This window comes from Podarcis gaigeae (genome assembly GCF_964106915.1).
Source record: "Podarcis gaigeae genome assembly, chromosome: 6".
Taxonomy (NCBI): domain Eukaryota; kingdom Metazoa; phylum Chordata; class Lepidosauria; order Squamata; family Lacertidae; genus Podarcis; species Podarcis gaigeae.
Window position 1 is genome coordinate 2,855,663 of NC_139682.1, and position 19,997 is coordinate 2,875,659.

General features: G+C 50.5%; 2 protein-coding genes across 11 annotated transcripts in view; one reads left to right on the forward strand and one right to left on the reverse strand.

Annotated features, from left to right (window-relative positions):
* NOL4L (nucleolar protein 4 like) overlaps window positions 1–7,758 on the forward strand; it is a 137,306-nt gene extending 129,548 nt beyond the window's left edge. For all 9 annotated transcript variants that reach the window (XM_083744270.1, XM_083744268.1, XM_083744269.1 and 6 more), the window contains 3 exons: window positions 1,374–1,496; window positions 1,885–2,086; window positions 3,492–7,758. In XM_083744270.1, coding sequence (XP_083600396.1) covers window positions 1,374–1,496; window positions 1,885–2,086; window positions 3,492–3,700 — 534 coding nt within the window. In that variant the 3' untranslated portion in view covers window positions 3,701–7,758. The remainder of the gene's footprint in view (window positions 1–1,373; window positions 1,497–1,884; window positions 2,087–3,491) is intronic.
* Window positions 7,759–9,245: 1,487 nt separating this feature from the next.
* The window catches only part of ASXL1 (ASXL transcriptional regulator 1), a 31,954-nt gene continuing 21,202 nt past the window's right edge, over window positions 9,246–19,997 (reverse strand). Inside the window, exons 7-12 of one of the 2 annotated variants that reach the window (XM_083744104.1) lie at window positions 19,177–19,314; window positions 17,994–18,157; window positions 17,810–17,906; window positions 15,952–16,057; window positions 14,819–15,404; window positions 9,246–13,686 (exon numbers count right to left, since the gene is read on the reverse strand). In XM_083744104.1, coding sequence (XP_083600230.1) covers window positions 10,894–13,686; window positions 14,819–15,404; window positions 15,952–16,057; window positions 17,810–17,906; window positions 17,994–18,157; window positions 19,177–19,314 — 3,884 coding nt within the window. In that variant the 3' untranslated portion in view covers window positions 9,246–10,893. Of the gene's footprint in view, window positions 13,687–14,818; window positions 15,405–15,951; window positions 16,058–17,809; window positions 17,907–17,993; window positions 18,158–19,176; window positions 19,324–19,997 lie in introns of both variants that reach the window. The other variant, XM_083744103.1, reaches the window with a different exon arrangement.

Here is a 19,997-nt window from a genome sequence, read left to right on the forward strand (position 1 = left end):
GGCTTCCTGGAAGATCCTTGGGGGCTCTTTTGAGCGTTTTCCTTGATGGATCTAACAAATGTTTTACCAAACAGGTGACAATATATATGTGAACATTCTTGACCAGCTACAATGGTTTGTTTCCAACTTGTCACCTGGGAATAATTCATTGATTCTATGGAGGCTTTGATTTTTGTACTTCTTCATATGTTCTACTTTGTTAATGGTCAGTAAACATTTGATTGATCTGCCTTTGGTCCTGGATAGCCGCACGGTAGCAGCTGTGGCTAGGAATGCTTTGGCACAGCACCTTTTCCTGGAAATCATAGATGTTGCCACTGTTTCATGTGCCCAGGTCACATCACAACAAGGTTAGGTTGCTACGGCACATTTTACACTGCCTTTGGAAACTTAGAAACGTCAGTTTCTGAAAATACAGCAGGCAAGGCTGTGGCTGTGGATACTGCACATGTTGTTTTATCTGGTGTTCACTGATCTTTGTTGGCTTCTGGTTTGCTTGTGGGTACAACGTAAAGTATCCTTAAAGCCAGAAAAGGTTTTGTTTTTGTTTTAAAGTGGGGGGAGCCCTAAATGGTTTGGGACCAAGCATGTCATCAGGAGTTTGGAGGGGTTCCAGGACAGGACTTTTTTTTTATCATGGCACCCAGATTGTGGAACTCCCTCCCTTGCAATGCTTGATGGGCTTTTCAGCGCATTGTTAGCCTTCCTTTTGTTTTGTTGTGCCCTGCTTTGGTGTTGCTTCAGTTTTTCTTCCCTGTTACGTGGCTTGGCATTTTAAACGAGCACCCTTAGATTTTACTTCTTGGTTTTTAATCGGTTGGTTTTTAATTGGTTAGCATCCTTGGAGGCCAAAAGGAGGGATAAAGTAAAAGGTAAAGGTACCCCTGCCCGTACGGGCCAGTCTTGACAGACTCTGGGGTTGTGCGCCCATCTCACTTAAGAGGCCAGGGGCTAGCGCTGTCCGGAGACACTTCCGGTTCACGTGGCCAGCGTGACAAAGCTGCATCTGGTGAGCCAGCGCAGCACACGGAAACGCCGTTTACCTTCCCGCCAGTAAGCGGTCCCTATTTATCTACTTGCACCCGGGGGTGCTTTCGAACTGCTAGGTTGGCAGGCGCTGGGACCAAGCAACGGGAGCGCACCCCGCCGCGGGGATTCGAACCACCGACCTTTCGATCGGCAAGCCCTAGGCACTGAGGCTTTTACCCACAGCGCCACCCGCGTCCCTAAAATGAGGGATATAAGCATGTAAATACAGAACCATTCATTTCCCCCTGAGCTGGTGGTTCTTCTCCTTTGACTGTCTGGTCTGCCTGCCCACCCACTGACCCTCTTATCCAATGGCTGACATTCCCGGCTCTGTGTGTCCCCAGACCAGGCCTACCCCGCCCCACCTGACCTCAGCCATGGCCGAGAACATCCTGGCAGCCGCTTGCGAGAGTGAGACGCGGAAAGCAGCCAAAAGAATGCGGCTGGAGATCTACCAAACGTCACAGGTACGGGCCCTGGAGCTGACCTCTGGTTTGGCGCTGGACGCAGGATTCTGTGCCCTGGGGGTGCTGTGCCTGTGCTCGCCCCATCGCCACCTGTTCACAAGCTGTGCAGACTGCATGTTGCACTTGTGGCTTTGAGAGCGGGCAATGGGTGTGGCGCTATGCGCAGTGGGGGGGGGGGAGAGGAAAGAACAGGCCTCTGGGTATTTGGCTCAAAGGGCTCTTCGTCTCCCTCAGCCCCTGCCTGGCCAGAGGGGCCTGAGGCCAGGCACGCTCCTCCCCCCGACTGGTGCACCCCTTGCTTAGAGACCCATGTTGGGAAAGAAAGGCTGGGCTAGATGACTCTTGTGGTCCCTTCGAGTTCTGCAACTCCATGATTCCTCCCCTGTAGGATGAGCCAGTTGCCCTGGACAAGCAGCACTCCCGGGACTCGGCCGCCATCACTCATTCGTCCTACACACTGCCAGCCTCTTCTTTCTCCCAAGATCCCGTCTATATCAACGGGAGCCTGAACTACAGTTACCGGAGCTACGGAAGCCTTGGAGGCAGCCTGCAACCTGCCTCCTCGCTCCAAACAGGGAATCACAGTAATGGTAAGCAGAGGGTGGTGGCTGGGTTGGGGGGAGAAGCTCTGGCTCACCACCCCCCCCCCCCCCGCCGCAAATTATGCTTTTAGAAAGCTTTCACTGGTGCCACAGGGAGCTTTTAAAAAGCCTAATTGCTGTGGGGAAACGAGGCAGTTGAGGAGGGGAGGGGTGCGAGAAGGGAAAAGAGAGAAAGGGGCCAGGAAGAGAATGAAGTCAATGAATGTTTCGTGTGCATGTGAGAAAAAGAGGAAGTGTGGGGTGACTCTGCCCCCCCCCCCTTTGTGTCTGTCTGCACTCACTCCTGGCATGTGGCTTGTGGAAGGTCCCCCTCAAGGGCATGCAGCCCTCAGGCTGGAGAATGCCCTGCTGTGCCCTCAGGTGTTGCCCTCAAAGGGTGAGTCCAGGCCAGAGTCTCGTGAGCCAACACAGCAGCCCCTCGCCCTGTGCGTCTGTCATTCGTTGTGCCTTTGGCCTCAGGAATGGGGGACTCTGGGGCTCCTTTGACAAAACGTGGAAGTGTGAACCTCCCACCATCTTGCCCGGTTGGTTTTTGGGAATGGGGGGAGGATCCTCTGAGTGCCTGTCATGAGGTGTGCCTCAGTGGCCTCTGGCCTCCTCTCACTCACCGCTTGTGCCCTCGCTGGAAGGATGTGATTTCTGGAGCCGCAAAGGATGCCTGTCTGGGATTAACGCTTCTCATCCCTTCCTAATGCCTCTTAACTCTGAAGCAAGATGCCACCCTGGGCTCCAGCCACTGAAGCCTAATCCCCTTGAGTGAGAGTAGGAGAGGGCGATGCGTTTTGCTCCTTGAAGATGGCGGGTCTTCGAGTGCACTCTGCTCGGGGGGCATTGGCCCTTCCTCTGCTGGAGAGCCCCGGGGCCTCAGGCCTTCTTCTGCTTGGCACTTTCCCAGCTTGCTTGCTTTCTCTCTGTTCAGGGCTCCTTGTCCCATCTCAAACCTGGTATCTCCTACACCCTGCTTAGGGCAAATGGTTGGCCTGTCAAGCCCGCCCAAAGCTCCCTCCTTGGCTGTCTACACCTCCCTAGTCTGCCCTGCCTTCCTATCCTTCTGGAGGCAGCCGCAGACAGTCTTTGGGGAGCAATGTGGTCCCAGAGCCCAAGCAGCCATCGCTTGCTAACACTGATGTACATGCGGGTGTTCCTCCGTTTTTTAAACGTGTGCTCCGCTTTGCCCCTTGGCTCACGACAGTCACACTAAAGCCAAAACAGCCACCCAAATCGCACGGGTTGTGTTCTTCCCAGAGGCTGATGAGCAACACGCACCCCTGTGACGGGAAATCTCTCTTCCGGGGCAGGGCTTTTGGGGAGGAGGGCAGGCTCCCCCGTGACCCGCCTGCCAGCGGCATCCTTTGTGCTTCCTGACCGCTCCTCTCCTGCTCTTTGCCTGCAGGCCCCACCGACCTCAGCATGAAAAGTGGGGCGCCCAGTACCCCCACCCCTGCCACCACCAACAGCACGAACAGGGGGGTGCCAGCCGCCCAGCTCAGCCCCACGGAGATCAGTGCGGTGCGGCAGCTGATTGCCGGCTACCGGGAGTCCGCAGCCTTCCTCCTCCGCTCTGCAGATGAACTGGAAAACCTCATTTTACAGCAGAACTGACTGCTGGCCTCCCTTTGGCTCCTGTGCCAGAAGACACTGTCGTTTGCTTGCAGAGGGGCTCCCTTTGATAATCTGCTCAGGACTGGCCATGGCTCTGCCTACCAACCACCTCCAAGCTGGCACAGGTTCTGACTATTTTTTTATAAGGTGGGATCCAAAAAGATCTGTTTCTTCTTGGAGCAGGAGCCCAGGGCCTGAGGACCTGCCTTTTGAACCTGCCTGCGCCAGTGCACTCCAACACCGACCCAAAGGAGCCGGCCTGCAGCCTGGAGAGACGTAGGACTATTTTGGGGGGGAGGAAGATGTTGGGGTGGGGAGAGCTGGTGGGGGGGATGGAGCTACAGGCACAGTCAGAATTTACTTTTGTAGAGCCCCCTTTCCAGCACCTGCCCCCCCTCCTGCCTCTTCCATGTCTTAGAAATTCCATATTTATTGAGAAACGGGCCCTTCCTCGCCAGGATTTCTCCTCCCCTTCTCCCTCTCTCCCCCCACCCCCTAATTTATTTTTATTTCTTTTTTTTGAAAATGAATTTTTGAGTTTGTACAGATTTGCCACTTTTGTGTCTGTCAGATGAGGAGGAGGTTTAATCCTGCACCGTCACACATTCCGTCCCGTGTTCCCGGGGGGCTGGAGGGTGAGGATGAGGAGACCAGCCGCCCAGGCAGCTGCAGACCCTCTGCCTCTTCTCCCACTTTTTCACCAGGCAGCCCTAGGGCAGAAGCCGCGAGGCTCAGAGGCCAGCCCCGTCCCCCAGCCACAGTTAGCAGGACTTGCTCTGGTCACTTTAAAGGAAAAGCCCCTGGGGCCCAGAAGAGAAGCAGCTGCCCAGCCTTCTTCCTCCACACTCTACCTCACTCTGCGTTGTGGGTTTTTTCCAGACTCGGGGAGAGTCCTGTCGTCAACCCTCAGGGGCATTTGAGCCAGCAGACCAGGCCTGTTCCTCGCTGCCCTTCCTAACTTTGTTTTTTGGGGAGGGGCAGGGTTGCATTAGCTACATGAAGGGGAAAGGGAAGGGACGAAATGCAGCTTCCTGTTCACGTCATTCCTGGAAGGGTTTTGTTTTTTATAGAAAGGCTTTTTTGCAGCCAACTAGGCAAAGGACTCCTGCAAGAAGCCCAGTTTCTGATGCGTGGAACTGGGCTTGAGCCACTACTTTCTCCCCTCCAGTTCTCCTTCCCACAGCCCCCGCCCATGCCTCTCCACCCACGAAATGCACTTGCTTTTTTGCTCAGTGCAATATTTTTTCAGTGCTGCTAAAATCAGGAATGGAGGAGCTGAGGCAGCAGAGCCGGGCCGTGGGAACTGCTCAGTGCCAGCAGAAGACACCAGAAAGCTCAAGGCCTCGGAGATGGGGTGAATTTGCTACACCTCCCCTCTGCTCTCAGCTGGGTAACTTTGACTGCCCCCCATGATGCCACAGCTTGCTAGGGAAAGGGCTACAGAGTACCAGCCCTTGCAAAGTTTAGGAGAAATTTGCAGCAGCAGCAGCAGCAGCAGCACTCCTAAGTTGGAAGCTCTCCCATTTAGGGCCCATAGGCCAGGAATACTGGGCCATTTTCCTATCGGAAGTGAGCTTCTTTTGTTCAGAGTTTTTATTTGCCTTGTTTCATGAGGTGAAAGAAATACAACACTCCATTCCTACACCCAGTTTGTACTGAAACGACTTTTGCTTGTTTGAGAGGAACTTTCTTCCCCGTATATTTGCTTGGGATCAGACTTAAGTTTTAAGCCACATTTTGAACCCAAGAAGTTCTCAGGAACAAACTACTGCAGACCCTTGGCAATTGCGGCTGTTCATGGCTCGGTTGCATTGCTTCTCCGTGAGCGTGGCTTTGTTGCACATGAGAATTCCTGATCCTAGTTCACATCCCCAGAGTTTCTCTCATTTTAGTCCGCCAAGTGACACCCCAGGGGCTCCAGTGAAGGCCCTCCTTCCAGCCCCACTTCTCTCTTGATTTGCTCTGCAGCAGAGAACACCCAGCTGCGCGTGACCTGCTGCTTCTCCCTCTCAACTTTGATTTTCTGTAAATATTTATTCTTGTGAAAGGCCCAGGAAAGAATCAGCCCTTACCACACCGCTTCTGTGCAACCCTGAGCGTTGAAAGTGTGGCAGAGACAATCGCTGTCCGTAATAAAATCCTGGTGTTCGGTTTTGTCATGTGCGGCCTTCGCATTGCTGGAGGCGCCACCAGGAGCCATAGCCATGAGGCGCGGGGGGGGGGGCTGTTTACCCAAGAGAACAGGCTGCTTGGGTAAAGGTCTCCCCCACCCCACCCCACCCCACCCCAGGTGTAGCTTTTTAGAGTCCTCTTCACTAGATCACTTTGGAACTTGGCTTCGTGTGCGTATGTTGCTGCTTTCGTTTTTTAAACCACTGGTTAGAATGTTTTGAGACTGATCTGATAAGGCTCATGGAACGAGACCAACGGGAAAGCCAACCTGGGCTCACAACCGACATCAGGGTTGGGTGGAGTTCAGGTAAGTATAGCATCTGTGGTCACATTTGGGCCACGGAAGCCATCTTTTTTTGTGTGTGTTTATAGCTCTAATTGTCTTAGGACATCTCTGTGGTCTTCAGCCGATGATCCCTATTGAGTAGGGACCCCGATTCCTGCAGAAGGCCCAGCCCCCCTGTTCTTAAAAGCAGGACAAGAACCCACAGAACTCATGGGCTGGCAGGTCTTTTTACAAAAACAGAGGAGAAATCTCCACCCACAGGTTCCTTCCCCATAGCAGCATTTTGGGCCAGGGAAAGGCATTCGCAGGATTCCAAGTAGAAACACCCGCCCCCCCCCGAACATTCTCCCAACACTGGAAGGCCCTCCCCTCTCTCATAGACGGCTGTAACGTTTAGTACCAGTTCATTTACGAGAAATGCTGCTTAGAACTCAGAGGGTTAAATAAGATTTTGATTTGTAATTTTTTGTAAAACTTTTTACAAGGTAGCCTAGTGATTTCACCGGAATACCAACTACAATCTGTCCATGGTCTGATTTTTATATAATTTAGTGGTGCTTTAGAGAAAGTTCGGTTTGGTTGTTGTTTCAGAGCTGTACAGCTCAGTTCTTCGCCTGTATCTACCTAAGACCAATGTGAACCTTTGTACTTTTTGCTCCTGACTTTGGACTCAGTGAAAGTGTACTGTTTACATGTACAGAACTCCCAGCACATCCCGTGTTCTGCAAGACCTGCTCTTGGTGAGACACCCCCTCACCCTTGTTCATCTGCTTAGCAGAGCCACAGACTCTCTCATCGGCACCCTGCCCATCTCTGTGCACAAGCGCGCATGCCCGTCCCACTCCTGGGATGTGAGGCTGCAACCCAAAGGGTTTGTACACAAGCCATTCCGTGTTCTCCAGCGACCAGTTCAGTTATCGGGGTCTTTAATACGGTAGGACTAAGGTGAAAGCAAACAGCTAGAATCTCCCTCGCTAGTCAGTCCACAGGATGGCACCACTTAATTCTGTCTGCTGCTCCCTGAGCACCAAGGCACAGGAAACGGGGGCTGTGGGGCACGCGTGACCCAAGAACGAGACCTCCAGCAGCTATTGACAAAGCCCAAGAGGCACCCTGCTTCCCTAGAGACGCTAGAGGAAGGAAATGGCACTTAAAACCAGCTTGAGAAGGTGACACTTTATGGCTTAAATCTCTTGAATTCTTAAAAAAGACCTTCCCTGACAGGCACCTATGCAACTTCATGTGGCTCTTCTAAGCAGATGGGCACTTCCTCCTCCATGTGCTATGGAAATACTTTTTGTGTTATATACAGTGGATCTTTTTCCAGTAAATGTGGCTTAATATTTTAATTCCTAGAACGTGTGTTTGTTCTATGTAATGCAACTTAATTCTGTTCTGTTTGTGAAATGAGTAGCACAGGCCAACCTCCTTGTCCCATTCACTTAAAAAGACCAACGAACTGTTTAAATCGAGCGGTTCTTTCCATCCATGGTATTACTTGCTAAATGCACTGATTTCATAAGTATGTGGAATTTTTTTGAGTCTGTATATCATATTATAAGACTGAATCTACTTAATAAACACTGTATAACAAACAGAACGCATCTTCTAGTTTTCAATATGGCTCCCAAGCAGCTGTAGACTTCTCCCATCTGTAGGCCTACGCAGAGCAGTGTTCTGGTCCAATCTGTTATTATTTTAATTAATTAATTAATTAAGCGTCCTCCCTTCACCCTAAGGTCCCAGGATGAGTTACATTAAAACCAGTTTAAAATAACTTATGGAAAAATAAATATATGCACCTCATGCCAAAAGCCAGGATATCTTCTTCAGGTATCTGAAGAAGTGTGCATGCACACGAAAGCTCATACCAAGAACTAACTTAGTTGGTCTTTAAGGTGCTACTGGAAGGAATTTTTTTTGTTCTGACTATGGCAGACCAACACGGTTACCTATCTGTAACCAGGATTAACAGGCACCTTTCTTCAGCATTTGATGTCAGCTTTATAATAAAGTTGCTAGGAGCACCTCTGGGTGTGGGGAGGGAGTTCCATAGCTTAAAGATCACCACAGAGGCCATCTCTCTGTCTACCACTTTCCAGGCCTCAAGGACAGAGGAACTACCACCAGGCCACCTTCTCGTCCAATCTCAGCACCTGAGGTGGTCTTTGGGTATTTGGGGCCGGAGTCATTGAGGGCTTTAAACACTAATGTGAGCACCTTGAATTGGGCCCAAAACTAAACTGGTAACCTGTGCAGCTGTTTTAACACACAGGTTAAAGGTAACTGTTAGAGGTCCTTTATCTTTAAGTCCAGTCGTGAACGACTATGGGGTTGCGATGCTCATCTCGCTTTACTGGCCAAGGGAGCCGACGTTTGTCCGCAGTTTTTCCGGGTCATGTGGCCAGCATGACTAAGCCTCTTCTGACGAAACCAGAGCAGCACATGGAAACACCGTTGACCTTCCCACTGGAGCGGTACCTATTTACCTACTTGCACTTTGACGTGCTTTTGAACTGCTATGTTGGCAGGAGCAGGGACCGAGCAATGGGAGCTCACCCCGTTGCGGGGATTCAAACCACCAACCTTCCGATCGGCAAGCCCTAGGCTCAGTGGTTTAGACCACAGCGCATCCCTTAACACACATGTTAAATAGAACCCTAGCCAGTAATGTAGCCACTGCATTTTTGGACCAACTAAAGTTTCAGAGGAGTCTTCAAGGGCAGCCCCACATTCAGTGCACTGCAATAATCCAATATGGCAGTTACCAGAGCATGGAGTATGGTGGCAGAGTCATCTCCCTCCAGCAGCGGTTGGAGTTAGTGAACCAGCCAGAGCTGAAAAAGGCAATCCTAGCCACCAAGACCACCCAAACCTCACGACAGCATTGAATACAGGAGCACGCCTCCTATCTGCAAATCTCCTAGGGGAGTGCAGCCCCACCCAGGGCAACTTCAGTGTGGGATACTTTCCAGCAGGGAGCTGTGTTACTGCATTGCATGAGAAGCAAGTCTCAAGAACATCCCTCCTTGCTAATTCCCCTGCATGGAACTGGTGAAATATCAGAAGGAAGATTAAAACCACAAGTTTGCTTTTTCAAAATGTTTATTTTTTTTCCAATACCACAAGGGACATACAACACCAGGGGTCATCAGAGAGGACTCCCCCTCCCCACCAGACCAGCATCAGTCTGTACACTACAGTGGCCCCGAGGGGGTGCAGAGTGAGGGGCCCCAACTCTGCCCCCCCATCTTTGGTAAGCAGGTTTTAGACCATCAGTTTAGTTGCCTTTAATACCGCAATTCTTTTAACCTCGCTCATCTCCATGTTTCCAACTAAAAAGCTGCTACATTGATTTAAGAGTAAACCTTTCTGGAAAACGAGGTCCAGGTTTTACACTTCTATAGCTTTTGAGCGGGGAGGGCTACAATTAATGAAAATGAGGAGTCCGGTCAAGGAAGAGGTAGGTAGGAGCTAAAGGAGAAGAGGAAGATGACTGACCTTCGCTATCCATTTGCTCTAATGAAAATGGAGTTTTTGCTTCCTCCCTCGCCCCTCAAGAGGGAAGCCCGCTGCAGCCAACACAGGGTACCCCAAGGCGAGGCGCGCTGGCTTTCCTGCTCCCACCGGCTAAACGTGCCACCTGAGCGCTTGCCTCCAGCTCCCTCTAGAGTTGCAAGAGGGGCAGTGAGAAGCACAACTTCGGAGCCAGAGCAGCTGAGCGAGACCTGAAACAAACGCTGCACCTCTTGCTCAGAGAGCAGGAGAGGCCGATGCAGGCATGAGGCAGGACAAAGCACAGCAGCTCCGATTATGGACAGCAATTAGTAACCGACACCACTTTAATGCAATACTGCTGCAGCCTGAAAAATAAATGAATTTTAAAAAACCCTTTTATGTACATAACATCAATTTACAGAATTGCCCAGTACTGTGTACAACATATAAATACATGATCCAACAGATGCATAGAGGGTACATATAGGAGCCAAACATTTCACTTTTTACACCCAAGAACAAAAAGTTTAAAAATTTCTGCTTAGAAAATAAAAAGGTCACACCCAGCCCCACTGCCCCTTGGTGGTTACAATTCCTCTGGCGCAGAGGCTGCCTGCGACAGAAGACAATGGCAGCCGAAGCCTCTGCCCTGACAAAGCTGCACACAGCCAGGCCCCTCCAATACGGAAGATGACGCCACACTCACCATCTCGGTGGTGACCCTCGTCCTGCAATCCAGCCCTGAAGCCCACAACCATTTATTTCCTGCTCTCTCTAAGTGGAAGGATCTAGAAAAACAACCACCTCTCCCCACCCCCCCCAACCCAAGCCGGGAAGATTGCAGGAAGGGAGAATGGGAGACTGAATTCTGCTCCCCCCGCCAAGAGGGGTCTACTTAACCCAGCCGCTAAGAAAGAAAGAAAAAAGGATGGTGCTGGCTCCAGTTCCCATGGAGCAAACCTCCCTCCTCAAAGGGCTCAAGGAACACAAATCACTAGTGCCAAGGAAGGCATTAAGCAAGCAGAATGTTCAGCAATTCTTGTGGGTGGGGGCAGGGAACCCCTCAGAAATGGGATGGTCCAATCCTAGCAGGAAAATCAAATATACAGTGCTAACATTGCCTCTATTATGACCAGAATATTTTGTGTACAGATTCCAGAATCCTCGTTATCAAAACAGACACACGAAATATACAGCTCCCACCCCCCCAAAATCCCTTTTCCAGGGCCATAATTCATCATCTTACCACAAGGCACAACACACAAAGCTTGGAGGGGCCAATGCAGTCGTCGTGACAAAACGCCCCACAGCCTTTGCACATGATCATGGCTTTAAGGCTGCATGAACACTTGAGTGAAATCTCCTCCATGCTGCCGCTATCGGCAAACATCTGTGCGGAGAGGGACATGCCACGGGACGCGGCAAAGTTCGCTTTGTGGCTTAGCTGCATCATGCTTCCTGCAAGGCTCCTGGGGAAGCCTGGCACGCTGGAGGCGTAATTGAAGCCGGCAGAATTCAGCTGCAGCTTTGAAAGCTTCCCGTAAAACGCCTGCTTGATGTTGAGCTGGGAAGGGATGGAGGAAGGCTCCAGGGGTTGGGCAAGTCCCTTCCCCAGTTCCCTTGGCCACTTGACAAAGGGCAAGTTCCCAACCAGAGGGCTGCTTTGCAGGTGTTCCATCAGCTCCACAGGGCTTGGGGGGGCCTCCTTCCTCTTCTCCACGTTCCTCTTGGCTGGGCCAGAGCAAGGCAGGACCTTCTTGTTCTCCACTCCTCTGCCCCCGCCTCCTCCAACGTGCGCACGCTGCTTCGGAGGCCAGTCTTCCCTTGTGACTTGCACGCCATGTCCAGGCGCGGCACTCTTGGGGGGCGGCAGCAGCTTACTGTGTGAAAGCATGCCCAGGATGGGAGAGGGTTCCAGGACTCTGGGGTGCTGGGCTCTGGCAGCTGCGCTGCAGGGGAAGCCAGAGCCAAAGACCTTCTTACCAAGAGCTCCTCCTCTCGGTTGATCTGGACCCAGAGAGGTTGTGCCGGTCGCTTTCAGCTTCTCTTCTGGGCTCCCAGGGGCAAGAGATTCTGCAGGGACAGCGGCAGAGGAATCTTGTCTATTGTTGTAAGTGCAGGAGGAGAATGTTGCTCCTCCCAGGCCCAGCTTATCAGGTTTCTGGGAAGTACCCACTGCTCGATCTGGAGAGTCTGAGCTTTTCTCTGGTTCCTTCTCTACCCTCTCCACAGGCAAAGGTGTTGGGCCAGAAGTGCACTGCCTCTTGGGGAAGTCCCTCAGAGTCCTTGGTGCACAGTATCCATTGCCGACTTCGCCACTTGTGTCCAGCCCCTCATCCCTAGAGGGCTTTTGGGAAAGGGAACTCTTGCACTTGCTGTCCACTGGGAAAGAACAAACTTTGTTCAGAGAGGAGGCTGCAGCTACTATGTTAGGGCTGCCGTGGGCCCCTGGGAGAACTGTTTTGAGAGGCTGTCTTCCCTTGAGCAACTGAACCACCAGAGGGTTGCTTGCTTCTATAGACAGAGGCTTGGGGGTCTCCACCACCAGAGGTCTTTCCTGGCCTTCTGCATCAACACGGAGGGAAGATTCACAAGCTTCCTGCAGACGAGATGCCTGCAGCTGACAGATGTTGGTGGTCCCTGCTTCTGACGGCAAGCCCTCCCTGCACAAGGAAGTGTCAGTTCTAACCAAACTTTCTAATTTGATCCTGTTATGTTCCTCCTGGTGGCCCCTGTCAGGATCAGCTCCTTTCTCGGTAGCTTTGCTGTAGTCTTGCCCCAACTCTGCGCTCTCATCCGTCAGCTCAGCTTCCAAGTCGGATGCCGTCTCCGTTGTCTCGCTTAGAATGCTCCTGGTTTCCTCATCACTGGAGGGGCTGGTGCTTGGTTTGGCCTTGGCCTGCTGTCCATCTGTCTCCACTCCTGTCCTCAGCAACACCTCGCACGGGGGAAGGCCTTCAGACAGCAGCAATGGCTTCGACAGAGAAACTTCATCCTTGCTGGTGTTGCGTAGCCCGCCTGGCGTTTCTCTTTCGTGCCGCTGTGGGGCCAGCTGGCTTGGGGACATGTGGAACTGTGAGGAGAGTTCCTCTGTCCCGACAATGCTGGAGTTCTCTGGATTGGGGATATGCTCCTCTAGGTTTGGGCCAGATGTCATATCTGGCCCCTTTTCTAGTTTGTTCTCCAGACCAACTGTACGGCTAGAAGTACCAGAGGTGGTTTCTTTCGGAATAGAGGCACAATTCGGAGGGGAACAGTGGCCATGCACATGCCCTTCCGTTCTACTTGCACCTTTGAAGAGAGCCACTGGAGAACGGCTTTGTTTGCTGCTTGGAGAAAATTCACTTCCCTCCTTCCTACCACGTCCCTCTTGGGAAGCAGCGCCTGCAGACGGTTCACTACTTATATCACTTGGGAGCTGCCCAGAGCTGCCCACTGGCGTCTCCGTAGCTAGGTGACCAAGGGACGGCTCGGCCACAGCGCCTCCCGAGCAGCTGCCCCCGGAAGCTTCAGCAAGCTGGGTAGCACCTTCAGACCGAAGTGAAGTCAGGCTGGAGGCCTGCCCAAACGCAAAATCTCCCTCAGCCTGCAGGGAAGAGGCCTTTTGCATGCAAGAGTCTGCTTTGGCCAGCTCAAAGCCGGTCTCCTCTTCTAGGTGTGAAAACGACAGTAGCTGTGCTCGCTGTAAATCTGACCTGCACTTCCCACGAGTTCTCTTCGATCGCCAGTATTTGGGGCGGTGACCGGGCTGCCGGATCCTGCAGCCGCTGCCGCTGCCACCACCACCACCGCCTTCATCCGTGTTCCTTCCACCTCCTCCCGGCCCACCCCCACCTCCAATGGCGGTGGCAGGAGAAGCAGCCTCTCGCTGGATCCTGCCCTGCACAGCACAGGCCTTAAAGTCAGCAGAGGCTGAGTCCCCGTTTCTGTCCTGGCCGGAGGGTTCTGTATTGGGGATAATCCTAGGACATATCTGGTAGGCTGGCTGACCTTTAACCACCCAGGGGGGTTTGATGCGGGAAAGTTGAATCTGTAAAACAAGCAGACAAGAACAACAACAGTTTTGCACAATGCACTGGTGCTTGGGTATGTGTGCTTTAGAATTACTGCACAGGAGCCCTCGGTGGGGCTCCAGAAAACTTGCAAGCACATCATTTCAACTGTTATTCTCAAAAGATTTCTGGGAATGAAGTCAGGTAAAGGCATTCATTACCAGAGTCCTAGGAAGAAGGCGTATCTGATAAGCTAGTTGGGTTTTTGTTGTACTGTCTTTTAATGCTTTTCATTGTTTCTGCAAGAACCTTGAGCTCTGGGCAGGCAGCAAATAAAACACTTCTATAAAAAATCTGTATGCCCAGGAAAAACCTTCAATCTCAGGCCTTTTCTCACCCAGAAGGTGCAAGCTGAAGCTCTGCTAAGAGTGAAGCTCTAGGAACTGACCCAAATGGGACTGGGGCGGAGGGCATGGGAGAGGCTCTCCAAAGTTGTCCAAGTTAAGAGGGGGGACAGTGCCCAAAGCTGTCAATAGCGTGGGTGCATTTAAGCTATACTGAACCAAGCAAAAGGCTTTGTTGGAAGTAACTGTAATAGCACAAGATATCATGGGCTGTCCTGTGAATCCTCTGGATGAAATAGTGGAAGAACATTGTCTCAGGATGATTCACACCCTGGCCAGCACTTTCTTGATCTCCTGCCCTCAGGCAGAAGATACAGAAGCATGATTAGTCGCACCAACAGGGTAAAGAACAGCTTCTATCCGTGGGCTGTTAGGTTGCTGAATGAAAAGGTAACAACAGGGCAACTGACATTTTGGTTTGGTGGGTGTGCGTCAGTAAACGAGGGGAATAAAGACTAAGAGAGCTGAGTGGGGGGGGGGTGCTCATGTAATCTCACTGCATACAAGTTGTACAAGTGACAATCAAGTATTTCAGTTTCAATTGGAACCCCTCCATTTACAGACGAGCAAACAGAAGAGAGAATAAGCTTTCTTTCTGAGGGAGGGAAGGCTTTTCCAAGCTCTCATCCACTTGCTTGCTTGCCTTCTTCCCCACCCATGCCCAGAGGGAGAGAGGGAGGGAGACGTATTGAACACAGGCTGCTTCAGGTCGCTCTAGCCCTGGTCCCCAAAGGCCTGTATGACCTGGTATCAGGCTGTTACCTACCCGGATGGGTGGGACTTTGGGTTCCTCTTTGGTGGGCTGTGGCTTTTCTGGGTGAACACTTTCAATTGTGTTACGAAAGGACTGACGATCTTCAAGCCGGGGCTTCTTCTCGGGGAAGGAGGCAGAGGCAGCCTGCTCAAAGCACTTCCTCTTCTGCTCCTTGGACTCCTGGTCTTGGGGCTCCTGGGACAAGCTGGGGATTTTGCCCAACGCCGCGGCCGCCGGCATCGCATCTTCTACCTTGCTCTGGATCCTGGTCGCCTCGGGCGAAATCTCCGATTTCGGAGACACCCGGCTCCTTTCGCACAAGTCCACTTCCGGCTTCGCGTCCCTCTGATTGGGGGACTTTGGCTCCGAGGACGGTGCCTCTTTGGCCGCCTCCGCGTGCTCTGCCTCGCCGAGTTTGCTCAGGCTCTCCCGGGTTCTGCACCGGAGGGCACGCTTCTTCAAGTGTCCGTCTCGCTGCCGGGTGACAGGGCCACGCTGCACCCTTGGAGGTTCCTCTTGGGCGGCTGAGGCAGCCCTGGTCTCTCTGTTGACTGGAGCTGCTTTTTCTTGCTGAGGCACCTCAATAGTCAAGCCCAGTCTGTAGGTCAGGGACACAAGGCAGGAAGTGAAAGGAACCCCAAATTAGTTAATGATATTATTCTGATTCTACTGGAACTTGACATCTTGCCTGAGCCAGTAGCCAAGATCAACTGGGGAACCTCAGGATAAACTTAGGTTGTTGTACATTATAAAGCAATTCTGTGTTGAATTTCTACAGCATTTTTAAAAAGTGCAAATTCTTGCTAGGTCAACCCATTGCCTTCATACTCATTTGCCAGAACTTTAATTGCCCTTGCAAATTGAAAGACCTAGGGTGATAGCCAGCATTAGTAACTTGGGTCAATTAAATTAGATTAGTCTATTCCAAGTATGACTTGGCTGGATATCACCTGTAGAAATTCATTTTAAAAATTAAAAGGTTGGAAGCAGAGATGGTGAACTGTGGCCTCCCTTGAGAGAGTTAAACCTCTGCGGGTCCCCTTGCAACACTACACCCCCCCCCCCCACAAGCGATAGCACAGAAACAGGTGAAGTTAGCTTGTGGTTTTGTTTTTTAAAGGTATTCAATAAAAACACCCACTTACTTTTGCCCATAGTAGTCCTCAAAAAACCTCTCCTTCCACTGCTCTGTTTTCTTTTCCTTCTCCATTTCTTGTCTTATGCGAACCTGCATTTCATGGGTGAACTCCCCTGCAAAAAAGCCAACAATGAGAAGCTGGAAGCAGCAGGTGCTAGTATCCCAACTCAACAAATGTCGCATCAGGAAAGTGCATGGCAGGGTTAAGTCCAGGGCAGAAGAGACTATACTTTTGCACTCTTGTCAGGTGAGCTGTAATGATCTCAGGGGGACTCTGCCTCGGTGCCAAAGCGACAGCATTAATTGGGACAAAATCATTTTTAAAACCAATCATTTTAAAAACCAATCAACGTGGGGAAGCTTTGCTGAATGCTTTGCATGTTCTTTGAAATCTTATGTAAATTACATATGAACAACTTTTTCTTTAACTGGCAAGAGTTCTACTAACTGTCTTAAAGGTGGAAACACAATGCTGCCATTCCGCTTTCGCAACAGATCTCCCCTTTCCTCTCCCCTGCACTCCCTCATGCATCTCCAAGATCTGCTCCAGAGGGTGCATGAGAAAAGGAGAGCAAGGGGAATAAGCCCTGTTGGATGCAACTGAATGCTTCAGAGCAATAGGGGAGCCATGATCCGGGGAACATTGGAGTTTACCCCAGCATTTCAGCGGTTCCTCAATGAGGAAATAAGTATGGTGAACAAGCTTCCTCCCAAACGCAGCTTGTCCACCACACAACTAATTGTCCCCTGCAATGTATAGCTAGAGGACAGCCTGGGCAAGATCCGAAGCACCTACTTAGTTTGCATGAGGACAATGTCAATGCCAAAGAGGATGCCCTAGGTTAGAACAAAGCCCAGAATCGTTTGCAACAAATTGGCTCCATGGCAGACACTCACAGGTTTCTTAGAATCCAAGTTGGTGCCAAAAGCTGTTATCTTTGAAAGGGAGATAAAAGGAAACCTAAAAGTATTTTGCCTGCCTTCCTCTTTAGAGATTTCTCCCTCCAGGGATTCAGCAAGATGAGGATCTTTAATCTTTTAATACAGACTCAGAGCTGAAAGGATCGTATATACCCTGCCTTTTCACTAAAAGTATACAGTGATCAAGCTGGCTAAAAATAAATTCATAAAAACAATTGCACGAGTCTCTGATTTTAGGGTTTCTGGCCTAGGAGGTGGAAGTACAGTGGTACCCCGGTTTTCGAACGTAATCCATTCCAGAAGACAGTTTGACTTCCGAAACATTTGAAAACTGAGGCACAAAGGGCAGTTGGCAAACTCAGTAGAGAAAATTGGGGGGGGGGGCTCAGCGGAAACCGTTTGACTTCTGAGGTGTGTTCGAAAATGGATACTTCCGGGTTTTCAGAGTTTGAAAACCGAAACGTTCGACTTCCGAGGCATTCAAAAACTGACGTACCACTGTACTTCTGAGCCATGCAGATCATTCAAAATACTTAAGAGCCAGATGGATGATCTGCCCTGAAAATACAGAGGTATCACCACCGATGCCTCATAATCCACCAGAAGCTTCCTACAGATTTTTTTCCAAGTCACCTTCCACAACAAAGCAGGAGGCATCTGAGGCCTCGCACTCCAACAGGCTTTGCTGCTAAAGCAGACAGAATTAGATTTTACTGACTCTCTGCAAGGTGGAAGGTCAGCGAAGAAGATGGATGCTGACAATGGGAAAAAGCCGCCAATGTTTCTGTTAAGGTTGTTTGGAGCCTGTGCTCCTGCCACCTCATAAATCAAGAGGCGCAGATTCACTTGCACCACCACAAAGCAGGATCCGGGGAGTTTGACTTTAAGTGTATTCTGCACTGCCTGGCCTCTACCAAAGCAGCCGCTCCACCCCAGGCACCTACCATCAGCCAGTCTCTCTCTCCAGCTCTGGGCTGCGTGGGTGAAGAACTCGTTATTCAGAGCGCTTCCACTAAGCCGCATCAGCCCATCCGTCCCGGCCTAAAAGGAAACAAGCCACAGCAGATGAGAAGCATGCACAAGTGTCGCAGAACAGAGGGGCAAGACATGGCTGGTGGAGATCCGTACCTGCCTGTCCACTTCAGGGAGAAGGAGAAGAAGCTGCTGCTGGAAGTGCAGGGGCAAAACATTGAAGGTCCTGGAATTTATCAGCGCTCGCAGGTTTGTGTTGACGAGAATGGAGCCAGGCGTCTCAAAGTCTATATCATCGCCTCGGTTCCTCTTCATTTGTCCTGCAGTTGCCGAAGAGTCTCATAAAACCAGGGATATTTACACAGTCTACATGCAAGAGGCCCTGCCCGCAACCTGGTAGCTGTAGCCCTCCAAAACACAGAAGGCGCTTCCAAGCAGGTTTCCACAAATCAACAGACAGCAGCACAGGCCGATACAGGCAGCTTGAACAATTAGGTCTTTCAAAAGACCTTGGCATCACCTGAATGCCAAGCACAATGGAGCCACTTTGAAACCACTGAGGCCTCCTGCCTAAAGAGCTTTCTGCTCCAGGAGGAAAACAGCTGGAGTGTGTCTGGACAGATGTGTGGATGTAGCAACTACCCCCAAGCAAAATGACAGGCCCCCAAAGGAGAGAGAACTGGCCTGGGGCTGCTTGGTTCAGTCAGTGAACACCTCCCCAGCTCTATACTTCAGGGGCCAACAGGAGCACCCACCTCCAGTCATTTAAAAAACGACCACAGGAAAACACCATCAGCTCATGCGGTGGTGGTAGAAGAGACACAAACCAAGCATGCTTTACAAATGATTTTAATTGTCTGGACAGAGAAAAGTGAACAGCCTATCACTTTATCCCCCATCAGAAAATTTAAGATTCTATCAGAAACTTTAAATATAGTCCTGTACAAGTAACTGATTCTCTTCATTCCTGCTCCTTGAGGATTTGTATGGAGTTTGTTTACTCACAGGGGTATAGAGGAAGGTTAAAATTATGCAATGCTCTATATTGTTCTGCCCACAGGGCAATGCAATGAACAACACCAAAAGCCATTTATCATCAATTACAAAAATATAAATTCAGCACATTGCCATCTAAAGACAGCAAATTCCAAAAATCAGTTTAATGTACCAGCAAAACTACACATTAAAAGCCTATAGAAATAAAGGTGCTGGTTTAAGGGGATGGTACAAAAAGCAGGACTTCCAAGGCAGACCTGAATGCCTGGACTTGCCTATAAAAGCCCTGGGCCCTTTCTGTTTGAAGCAAGAAATCTAGATACAGACAACAGACTGCACCTACCACTTGTGGGTTTCCGGAATCCTCGGATCAGCTGTGGAGGGTCCCTGCTGATTTCTGTCCTGCTGCGTATAGCAGTGTTGCCACTCAGGGCAGAGGAACTGCTGCTGCTGCTGCTGCTCTCGCCACCAACTTGTCTCCCTGTGAACCCTGAAACCAGTGAGCAAGGAGCACCCCACAAGACAACGTTAACACTCCCCACATTCCTCACTGGACCTTATTATTATTAAACACAACCTCCACCAAGGTAAGCAGCTATGGCTCGGACAGGTAAGGGTATGGTCAGGTAAGAAAATGCTACGCTACAGAAACCCAAATCTTCACATTACAGTACTCAGTTTGCACAATTTATTCCAGCTCCCATTATCTTGGTTTTTTTGGGGGGGTGGAGGCAGGAAGTGAGAATAAGCGCAGAAAGGGATAGGCAGCTGAACAGGAAAGGAGCAGCCCCACCCAGTCCCCTATGGTTTCAAAGCCCCCTTTACTCCTGTCATTATGCTTGGCAACAATTACTTCCCTTCCTGTCTGTCTTCAGCCTCTAAGCCTGCTGAGAGAGCTTCTCATTCTTTTCTTTTTACATATATAGTGTATAGATGTAAGCACCACGTAAATGATTAGGATGGTTTGATGATGGTAATATTGATGGTTTTTATACTGCAAATCACTCCAGTAATCCTTGGATGAAAGGTAGTATATAAATTTAATAAATAAAAAATATTATTATTTTAGAGTAGAAATGTCTCTAATTTTTCCATGCAACAATGCTATGAGGCAGATGAAGGTACAAGATTTTAATCTGCTAACCATCTTTTTGCCATCTCATT